This window comes from Triticum dicoccoides, chromosome 2B, assembly GCF_002162155.2.
Source record: "Triticum dicoccoides isolate Atlit2015 ecotype Zavitan chromosome 2B, WEW_v2.0, whole genome shotgun sequence".
In the NCBI taxonomy this organism is placed as follows: domain Eukaryota; kingdom Viridiplantae; phylum Streptophyta; class Magnoliopsida; order Poales; family Poaceae; genus Triticum; species Triticum dicoccoides.
The window spans coordinates 663292090-663303407 of NC_041383.1; the positions used below are offsets into that span (position 1 = coordinate 663292090).

General features: G+C 49.3%; 1 protein-coding gene and 1 pseudogene across 1 annotated transcript; both read right to left on the minus strand.

Moving 5' to 3' along the window:
- Positions 1 to 1370: 1370 nt before the first annotated feature.
- On the minus strand, positions 1371 to 2191 carry LOC119368245 (vacuolar iron transporter homolog 5-like). Its single transcript, XM_037633556.1, has one exon. It carries the CDS (start codon positions 2067 to 2069, stop codon positions 1437 to 1439), a length of 633 nt encoding a protein of 210 aa, XP_037489453.1. The 5' UTR covers positions 2070 to 2191; the 3' UTR covers positions 1371 to 1436.
- Positions 2192 to 7144: 4953 nt separating this feature from the next.
- LOC119368246 lies at positions 7145 to 8021 on the minus strand (annotated as a pseudogene).
- Between the last annotated feature and the right edge of the window lie 3297 nt (positions 8022 to 11318).

The window sequence follows — 11318 nt, forward strand, 5'->3', positions numbered from 1 at the left end:
ATGTTAGTTTAGTACAGATTTTATTGGTATTTTAATCCTTTTCTCTGGTTGTTTTGTATCGTCAGAGCATATTCAAGTTCATTTTCAGGTATGTTGTTCCCTGGTACGTAGTACTATTCCACTGAACGGCATGGGATCGATCTAACACCCGAGTGATACAATATTTTGATTGAGATTTGTGTTCTTCCCCTACTGCAGGGTTTTATTCATCTACTTGCATAAATGAAACAAAATATGAAGTGACTCTTATGAACATACTTGAATTCTCTCTGGGACTGAAGATAACTGTACATGCTTGCCTTGAGTTACTTTGATGTCCTATTGAAGTGGAGAATGCAGTTTCTCTTGGATACGTCTCATCCTGGATGTGTTTGTTTAGCTGAATGCTCTTCCTGATAACACATCGAGTTACTCGGTGTCCTATTGCAGTGCAGAGTGAAGTTTCTCCAGCATACTCCCTGGATATACTAATGTGATGACAAATAAGGGTGCAGAGTGTAGGTAGATTTTTTAATCTATACTAGAATCGCAACTGATGTTCAGTGTTAAACCATGCATGTGTACTTACAATATAACAATCTTCTCTAAATTAAGCACATGGACATTATCTGTTCAAACCTAAAGCTTCACTTGATAAATGTAAGCGTCTAACTAAATAGTGGCTTGCCAATTATTCAATCAAAATGTTGAATTTAGATCTTAGTAATGAATAGCCCTTTTCTGTAGTTTAAATATCACTATTTGATTGTTCTGATGTAAATTACAACTTGAGCCTAAATGTATATATGTCTTTGCTGAGAGGATCAAACAAAACCTGTTTTGATTGTCCTTCTGTTTTATTGTTCTATGTTTGTTTGCATCCTCTTAAACATAATGCAATAAAAATAGAGTTTGTGTGTTGTCATAGTCAGAAGCAATGCCATTTTTCATACCTTCGGTTATTCTTCCGGTCAAAAATGGACCAAGCTGGGCAATGCAAGCTAATTACCGTTTGGACGCATTAGCACCACAAAAGGATGTCAAATTAGTGTGAAGTCTCTTTGTTTCTTGCTCAACATATTTATCTAAACTTATTATGAGAAAATCTGATCAAACTATGGTGGTACTCTTTTCTTAACTTACAATATCATTCTGCAAAAAGTTCAAATAAATATATTTTTCATGATTTCATTATCTTTTGCTCCAGAAAACTTACTATTACGTAATGCTATAAATTACCGCAGCAGCGCGCGGGGTATTATCTAGTTAGGTATATACTCCGAGAACAAATGCAAACGCTTCAGACTTTGAGTATATAAATTGCAAGGACCAAAATAAGTCAGCCGTAGGCACAAGTACGGTGGGCAGTACTGTGTATTTTATTCCGAGAAGAGCATGGACGATGCCCGTACACGACGTACGTACGCGAGGTCGGCGATGAAGGCCTTGTCATTCTGTCATACGCCGCTGGCTCGGAAGAGCCTCATGAACCCAAAGGTGACGGCCATGGCGGCCAGCCCTCCCACCACCACGCGCGCGCACGACCTCGCGACTGGGGCCCGCCCAAGCACGGCTCCCACGCAGCCGAACGCGGCCAGCGCTAACGTCACCACGATGATCACCACGGCGACCCGCAGGTTGTAGCCCACGATGAACCCGGCGGCTAGCAGCGGCACTAGCGCCCCAACGGAGAAAGCCAGCGCGGATGCGGCCGCGGCCTGGGCCGGGCTGGGCAGTGCCTTCTCTTCGTCGCCGCCGCGCTTGCCGTCCAGGTCCAGCTGCGCAATCTCCACGTCGCGCTGGGAGCAGACGGACACGTACTCCCCGATGGCCATGCTGCACGCCCCCGCCAGGAGGCCCGCGAACCCGGACACGACCATGGCGCGCGCGTCGGGCTTGACGGCGCTGACGCCGAGAATGAGGGACGCCGTGGAGACCAGCCCGTCGTTGGCGCCCAGCACCGCCGCCCGCAGCCAGTTTGCGCGCCCCGCGAAGTCGATGGACGACTCGGAGTCGTCGACGTTGCCGCACACCACAGCCGGGTTCTCAGCGTCGGCCACGGCGGCCAGCTTGGTGTCGTTCACGGCCATGGCGACTAGGAGCTTGTGAGATGGATGGAGATGGTTGGGTTCGCGGTGGTAGTAGCCGTATGCAGTGGCAGGCAGCAGCAGCGTGGCGAACACACGCTCCCCTGGCGTGGTTTTATAATGAATTTGAGGGTCGTGCCTTGTGTTCGTGTGTTGCTGTGGCATTGCCGGTCTTCCTTTTCTCCGCTGGAGTTGGGATTTCCAGCTTTCATGCCGCTTTGGCTAGTGCGTACATGCAGCCACACATCCTTTCCCTTCGGTATTGCGCGCCCGTGGCCACCACGAGCACACACCTACATTAATCGATGCATCGTGCTTGCTGAGTGTACATCATACCGAAGGCGTTTACAATGGCTAGCGATAATGTGGTCGCTTGCTTGCTCCTACATAAAAATGGTTCTAAATTTCAGTTTCATATTTTTTTTAGCTACACTCGAAATAACTGAATTTATTGAATTTTAGTGATATTTCGTTATCATTTCGGTCATGGTAGTACTAAATTTTCCATTTGAATTTTATTGAGATCTAACCAAATAATTTGTGTGTAGTACTACCAATATTTTGAGAAACGCAATAATCGTTCAATGAACATTAGTTCATTCAATTAAGCTTGCATGAATCTTAACACTCAGATTGGATGGTTCTTGTATAACGGACTCAAAAATATAGTCCCTTCGATTCAAAATAAGTGTCGTAGTTTTGAACTATGGTTGAAATATTTATTTTTCAGATGCATGAGAAATAGTGAAGCCGTTTCCTAAGAACACAATTGACATTGTTAAAAAGAAACTCCTTTGGAGAGATTTGGAGATGTTGGGGCTGTTTGGGTTGGATCCCCTGCACGCCCAGCCAATATTTTGGCCTTAACCGAAGCATTGCGCTTGTTTGGAAGGGATCTAAAGTTTTGGCTCGCCAAGTCACCCTACCTTTTCTTCTGTACTTTTGCGCCAATTCATTGACGAAACTCGGGGCGGCCAAATCGGCGACCAATATTTTGGTGCGCCCGCGACGCCCACGGTTTGGCGTGACGCTTTTGGGCAACAACTAATCAGCCCCTACCTCTTAGCATATAAAATGTGGACTCCAGACTCACTATATGCTGATCTTTTTCTATCTTTCTTACTATTATAGCCATTAAAAATGCATTTGAAAGAAGGTCGGATTAACCCGAAAACGTGTTCCAAAAATGGATCTGGCCTAAAGTTTCAGGATATGTCCCATCGAAGATTTTATCCAACCAATAGTAAACTCCAGCAATGATACCAAAACCGGCTTCCGTAAAAATACGTAATGGAAATGTGGATGTATTGTCCACACTAATGTTGTGGGTGGTTTCTTTCATGAAAATCGATGAGAATGCGTTGCTTCAAGAAAATTGACACTGGTGTCCAGGATCGATGCAGGCACCCCTATACAACATCATGAGTAATTTGCAACACTCGATGGCTGCCAGGACAACACCACAGAAAGGAGGTAGATACAACCTTCCGCATCACGCTATCGAAAGAGTAGACACATGCTAGGCATACTATGAAAATGGGTGCCAACTATATAATCATTAATGTACTTACGGAGACATGGAGGACGGGAGCCAAGGAGAGAGGCGCAATGGCGGCGCATGGGCAAATTCTTGGAGGGATGATAGACCGTGAGGGCGATAATTAAGATTTGGCTGATTTTCACTGGTTATACATGCGATCCATTAAAGGTAGTCAAATAAAATCTCCTATAGCAACTCTAGTAAACCCCGCAAAATGCCCGGCCCGCAAAAATCCCGGCGAGTATGCGGGCTCGACCCTATTTTCTGGCCAGAACAGAGCCCGCATACTCGCCCGGCCCGTAAATTTTTTTGCCGCAGCCCGCAAAACGCACGTACCGAGCAGTATAACTGCGGTTCGACGACCCTTTTGCGGTTTCAAACCCTATCCCCCCGCTGCCATGAGCCACCCGATTCCCCTTTTCCCCTCTCGCAATTTCTCACCGCTGGCGACCACCCACCCCGCCTCCAGCCGCCATGTGGGGGCGAACGTGGAGCTCCGGACGCGGCTCTGGCAGCAGATCCGGCCGTGAGCGCGACCCGGAGCACGAGCGGCGCGTCCAGGCGGACGACGCGAGGAAACGTGGCCCCCGGAGGTGGACCAACCGCGGGATGTCACCGCCGCCGAGCTTCAACTGCCGCGAGACGGGGGAGTATGACCGCCGTAGCGTGTCATTCTCCTCTGCGAGATCTTCGTACGCCGGATCCTCCTCGTCCTCCGGCGCGGGCTTCCTCCCCGTGAAGATGGAGTGGTCGGACGACGAGGAGGAGCTGGAATCACCGGCTCCGTTCGCCTTCGTCTCGGTGAAGGAGGAGCCCGAGGAGTCCGCTCCGCTCGGCCGCAGCGGAGTCGTCGGGCCCGAGGACTATGTCGCGGATTTCGATGCCGTCGCCGCCGCATCGCCCAGCGGAGCGTGTGCGAGGAGGCGGAGCGCCGGCGCCACGCCGAGGAGCTCGAAGCCCTCCAGTGACAGCAGGCGGTCGCCGCCAACGACAAGGCTGAGGAGTGGCGCCGCATCCGCGCGGAGCAGGCGGCGAAGTACATCGACATGTGCAGCTCCGGCGAGGAGGATTGAGCGTCGCTCGGCCTCCACGACGTCGTCCATTTTGCCGCGACCTCGCCATCGTCAGATCCGACCCCCTCTATTACTGGTTAACGTAGCATGTAGTATGATCTATGCTTAGTTTGTTGATCATGTAGTATGTAAGAACTGTGTAGTATGTGATGTGATGAACTAGGTTTGTGCAATTTCTCCCGTGAAATTGTTTTTTCAAATTATGCAGGTTTAGATGCGGTATCTGATCGGCGGCGCATGTTTTCGATCCGCAAACACGATCTTCGTGAAACTGCAAACACGTTTTGCGGGTTGAATTTTTGCGGGGTCTGCTAGAGTTGCTCTAAGCAACCCCTACCTCTTAGCATATAAAATGTGGACTCCAGACTCACTATATGCTAATCCTTTTCTATCTTTCTTACACATTATAGCCATTAAAAATGCATTTGAAAGAAGGTCGGATTAACCCGAAAACGTGTTCCAAAAATGGATCTGGCCCAAAGTTACAGGATATGTCCCATCCAAGATTTTATCCACCCAATAGTAGAATCTGGTAATTATACCAAAACCGGCTTCCGTAAAAATATGTAATGGAAATGTGCATGTATTGTCCACACTAATGTTGTGGGTGGTTTCTTTCATGAAAATCGATGAGAATGTGTTGCGTCAAAAAAATTGACACTGGTGTCAAGGATCGAGGCAGACACCCCTATACGACATCATGAGTAATCCGCAACACTCGATGGCTGCCAGGACAACACCACACAAAGGAGGTAGATACAACCTTCCGCGTCACGCTATCGGAAGAGTAGACACATGCTAGGCATACTATGAAATAGGGTGCTAACTGGATAATCATTAATGTACTTACGGAAACATGGAGGACGGGAGCCAAGGAGAGAGGCGCAATGGCGGCGCATGGGCAAATTCTTGGAGGGATGATAGACTTTGAGGGCGATAATTAAGATTTGGGCTGATTGTCACTGGTTATACATGTGATCCATTAAAGATAGTCAAATAAAATCTCCTAGGGCTAGGGCGGCCTCCGAGATTAGGCCTCGCTATGGAGTAAGAGTAACTCTAGCAGATGATCCATATGTGGCCGATCGCTATAATAACCGCTAGCATGTCGATCATCACACAAAATGACACTCTAGAAAGTCGTCATATGTGCAGCGATAGCCGTATGTCATGGACATCGCTCCAAAAACGACCACATAGCCTCCAAATATGGAGGCTGTGACAGCCATGTTTGCAGGTCGCTCCAAACCCAACTGTTAGCACGGGAGCGAAGTTTCATCTTCTTCCTCCTCACGCTATATGCAGGATTTGAAGCAACATGACCACCGGCCAGGGGAGGGGGCGGGAGCATGACCGTCAACCACATGGCAAAAATATGACACGGCTGCTTGCTCAGATTTCAATGGCAACCCACCACGCATCACCATCTCCTAGCTTATTTGTGAGACTAGGAGGCGTGCGAGCAAGTCAGCAACCATGTATAAAAGCGCCTCTTGATGGCCGCCTACCGCCTTCCCAACTACCCATTTGATAAAGCCCACGGCGTCTTATACTGGTGCCTCCCCTTTCTCCCTCATTTGTTCCTCCCTCGAGTGCCTCCCAATCACGTCCCGCACACCTCCAATCCACCACTTCATCGTCCATGGCGAAGTGAAAGGAGCTCCCCGTCATCTTCAGTTTCGAGGATGAGGAGAAACAGTCGGACCCGTTGGTCCCCTTTTGGGACTTGTACGATGTAGTGGTGCAGGAGGGTCGGAAGGGGGACGCGGAAAGGAAGCGGTGGATTTGGGACCGTGCGACCGGCCCTGTCGCCGATGCATAGTTGGCGTGGGACAAGCACGCCAAGATCCTTCCGAGCCATCGAGGCCCGCAAATGCCTCTGCCGATGCATGGATGTCCTTGGTCTTTCCCACATAAATGCCGTGTCATATCTTTTCAAACAATAGGGCATGCACGGAGAAGAATTAAAATCACCTGTCACCTACGTAAATTCTTTTACATACTCCCTCAGTTCCTTTTAGTCTGCATATAAGGTTTGGTCAAAGTCAAACTTTGTTAATTTGACTAAGTTTATAGAAAAATATATCAAGATTCACAATATGAAATCAGTATGGTTAGATGCACCATGAAATAATTTTTCATACCATATAGCTTTAGTATTGTAGATGTTAATATTTTTTTTATAAAGTTGGTCAAATTTTATAAAGTTTGACTTTGACCAAATCTTATACGCAGACTAAAAAGAAATGGAGGAAGTATCTTACGTACAAGCTTATGTGGAAATCGTTTGATTGAAAAAGAAAAAGGAGGGGGCCCCACCCCTGAAAATCAGGGGGGCTGATTAGTTATGGCCGGAAGGTTTTAGGTAGCTTTTCGTAAAGCAATACGTAGGTGTAGCATTTTCATGGTACTATATAGTAGTAGTACGGTGTATGAGTTTATTGGTTCAAAAAAAAGTACGGTGTACGAGTTTAAACGTTTTCATTTGCCGTTTGATTACAATTACAAGGAAGAAAATAAGTCAGTTTCTCATACGCCGCACATGACCTACGCACGCGAGGACGGCGACGAAGACCATGTCAGTTTCTCATACGCCGCTGGCTCGGAAGAGCCTCATGAACCCAAAGGTGACGGCCATGGCAGCCAGTCCGCCCACCACCACCCGCGCGCACTACGTCGCCACGGGGGGCCGCCCCAGCACGGCGCCCACGCATCCGAACGCGGCCAGCGCCAACGTCGCCACGACGACCACCACGGCCACCCGCAGGTTGTAACCCACGATGAACCCACCAGCCAGCAGCGGTAGGAGCGCCCCGACGGAGAAAGCAAGCGCGGAGGCCGCGGCGGCCTGTGCCGGGCTTGGCAGTGCCTTCTCCTCGTCGCCGCCACGCTTTCCGGCCTGGTCCAGCTCCGCGATCTCCACGTCCCGCTGGGAGCAGACGGGCACGTACTCTCCGATGGCCATGCTGCACGCCCCGGCCAGTAGTCCCGCGAACCCGGACACGACCATGGCGCGCGCGTCGGGCTTGACGGCGCTGACGCCGAGCATGAGGGACGCCGTGGAGACCAGCCCGTCGTTGGCGCCCAACACCGCCGCGCGCAGCCAGTTTGCGCGCCCCGCGAAGTCGATGGACGACACGGAGTCGTCGACGTTGCCGCACACCACAGCCGGGTTCTCAGCGTCGGCCACGGTGGCCAGCTTGGTGTCGTTCACGGCCATGGCGACTAGAAGCTTGTGAGATGGATGGAGATGGTTGGGTTCGCGGTGGTAGTAGCCGTATGCAGTGGCAGGCAGCAGCAGCGTGGCGAACACACGCTCCCCTGGCGTGGTTTTATAATGAATTTGAGGGTCGTGCCTTGTGTTCGTGTGTTGCTGTGGCATTGCCGGTCTTCTTTTTCTCCGCTGGTGTTGGGATTTCCAGCTTTCATGCCGCTTTGGCTAGTGCGTACATGCAGCCACACATCCTTTCCCTTCGGTATTGCGCGCCCGTGGCCACCACGAGCACACACCTACATTAATCGATGCATCGTGCTTGCTGAGTGTACATCATACCGAAGGCGTTTACAATTGCTAGCGATAATGTGGTCGCTTGCTTGCTTGCTCCTACATAAAAATGGTTCTAAATTTCAGTTTCAGATTTTTTTTAGCTACACTCGAAATAACTGAATTTTATTGAATTTTAGTGATATTTCGTTATCATTTCGGCCATGGTAGTACTAAATTTTCCATTTGAATTTTATTGAGATCTAATCAAATAATTTGTGTGTAGTATTACCGATATTTTGAGAAACGCAATAATCGTTCAATGAACATTAGTTCATTCAATTAAGCTTGCACGAATCTTAACACTCAAATTGGATGGTTCTTGTAGAACGGACTCAAAAATATAGTCCCTTCGATTCAAAATAAATGTCGCAGTTTTGAACTATGGTTGAAGAAGTATTTATTTTTCAGATGCATGAGAATAGTGAAGCCGTTTCCTAAGAACACAATTGACATTGTTAAAAAGAAACTCCTTTGGAGAGATTTGGAGATGTTGGGGCTGTTTGGGTTGGATCCCCTGCACGCCCAGCCAATATTTTGGCCTTGACCGAAGCATTGTAGCTTGTTTGGATGGGATCTAAAGTTTTGGCTCGCCAAGTCACCCTATCTTTTCCTATGTACTTCTGTGCCAATTCATTGACGAAACTCGGGGCGGCCAAATCGGCCACCAATATTTTGGTGCGCTCGCGACGCCCACGGTTTGGCGTGGCGCTCTTGGGCAACAACTAAGCAGCCCCAACCTCTTAGCATACAAAATGTGGACTCCAGACTCGCTATATGCTGATCCTTTTCTATCTTTCTTATACATTATAGCCATTAAAAATGCATTTGAAAGAAGGTCGGATTAACCCGAAAACGTGTTCCAAAAACTGATCTGGCCTAAAGTTTCATGATATGTCCCATCCATTATTTTATCCACCCACTAGTAAAATTCAGTAATTATACCAAAACCGGCTTCCGTAAAAATACGCAATGGAAATGTGCATGTATTGTCCACACTAATGTTGTGGGTGGTATCTTTCATGAAAATCGATGAGAATGCGTTGCTTCAAGAAAATTGACACTGGTGTCCAACATCGAGGTAGGTGTCGGTGTCAAAACCGGCGGATCTCGGGTAGGGGGTCCCGAACTGTGCGTCTAAGGCTAATGGTAACAGGAGACTGGGGACACAATGTTTACCCAGATTCGGGCCCTCTCAATGGAGATAATACCCTACTTCCTGCTTGATTGATCTTGATGATATGAGTATTACAAGAGTTGATCTACCACGAGATCAGAGAAGCTAAACCCTAGAAGCTAGCCTATGGTATGCTTGTTGTTATTGTGTCCTACGGACTAAACCCTCCGGTTTATATAGACATGGAGGGGGCTAGGGTTACACGGAGTCGGTTTACAGAGAAGGAGATCTACATCCGAATCGCCAAGCTTGCCTTCCACGCCAAGGAGAGTCCCATCCGGACACGGGACGAAGTCTTCAATCTTGTATCTTCATAGTCCAACAGTCCGGCCAAAGTGTATAGTCCGGCTGTCCAGATACCCCCTTATCCAGGACTCCCTCAGTAGCCCCTGAACCAGGCTTCAATGACGATGAGTCCGGCGCGTAGATTGTCTTCGGCATTGCGAGGCGGGTTCCGTCTCCGAATACTCCAAGATAAATTCCAAACACAAGGACTGTGTCCGGCTCTTCACATACCGCCGTAAAGAGAACAATAATCCACAAATCTAATCTGCTGACAGCCCTTCGTAGCGTGACAGGACGCCGTGGTCCGGTCATTATTCAAATCGCTTTTCACATCCAGCTCCCGCACACATCGCGAGGCGGTTTCTTTCGCAAGTCTTGTCAAAGCAGAGATCGTGTCCCCTTATCACGGGATCTCCATCAATACGGGTATGGGTAACCCAACCAGCGCCATCAATCGGGGCGCTTGGAAAATAAATGATTTCGAGAGGCAAGTGGGGAGGCGCACATTCTGCACCGCCTTTATAAAGGGACAAGGATCTCCCGTTTTCACCCACGCCTTCTTCCTCCTTCGCTCATCCGTTCTCGCATTCTCGAGCTCGAGCGCCCAAGCGCTCTCATCTTATCCGTAGGACCGCAGCATGTCCGGAGCGGGAGGCAAGTGGATGGCCTCCTCTGTCAAAGAGGAGGACATTACCAAGCTTCGGGAGGTCGGATACCTGGCCGAGAGCATCGCGCACAGGCTTCCGGCGGAGGGACATATTAGCCCCACCCCAAAGTCTCGGGAGAGAGTAGTATTTCTCCCTCATTTCATCCGCGGACTAGGATTTCCACTCCACCCATTTGTCCGCGGGCTCATGTATTACTACGGGCTAGATTTTCACGACCTAGCCCCGAATTTCGTCCTCAACATCTCGGCATTCATCGTCGTGTGCGAGGCCTTCCTCCGCATCAAGCCTCACTTCGGCCTGTGGTTGAAAATCTTCTACGTGAAGCCGAAGATCGTGAGCGGCCAACAGGCGGAGTGCGGAGGCGCCATGGTGGGTAGAATGCCCAACATTACATGGCTTGACGGCTCCTTCGTGGAGACCGTGAAAGGGTGGCAATCAGGGTGGTTCTACATCACTGAGCCGCGCGACGCCAACTAGGTGGCGGCCCCCAAATTCAGATCTGGAATCCCCATGCGGCTCACTTCTTGGGAAAAGAAGGGCCTGGCCTGGGGCGAACCCACGGAGCTAACCAGACTCGAGACCTATATCGGAAGTATGAGAGACAAGAAGATAAAACTTGTCAGCGTGCTCCAGGTCATGCTCATTCGCTGGATTCTCTCGTGTCAAAGACAGGCATTCAATATGTGGGAGTTTGATCCGGCCGAACATCAGATGCTGCTGGAACTCTTCGACACGACGCACAAAGACGTCTGGAAGGTACTGTTCAAGGCCAGCGAAGATCCTCCCCCCTTTCCGAGGACCATGGGCTCAGCACAAAGCGCCTCGCCAGTCCGGTAAGTCCTCTGACTATTACAAGATGTCCCTTTCCTAGTACATTCTTGGGAAGATTTGTAAGTCACCATGCTGACCAAACAGGATTGGGTGGAGACGACGGAGCGGATTGACTGTCCAACTCTGTTTCCTGA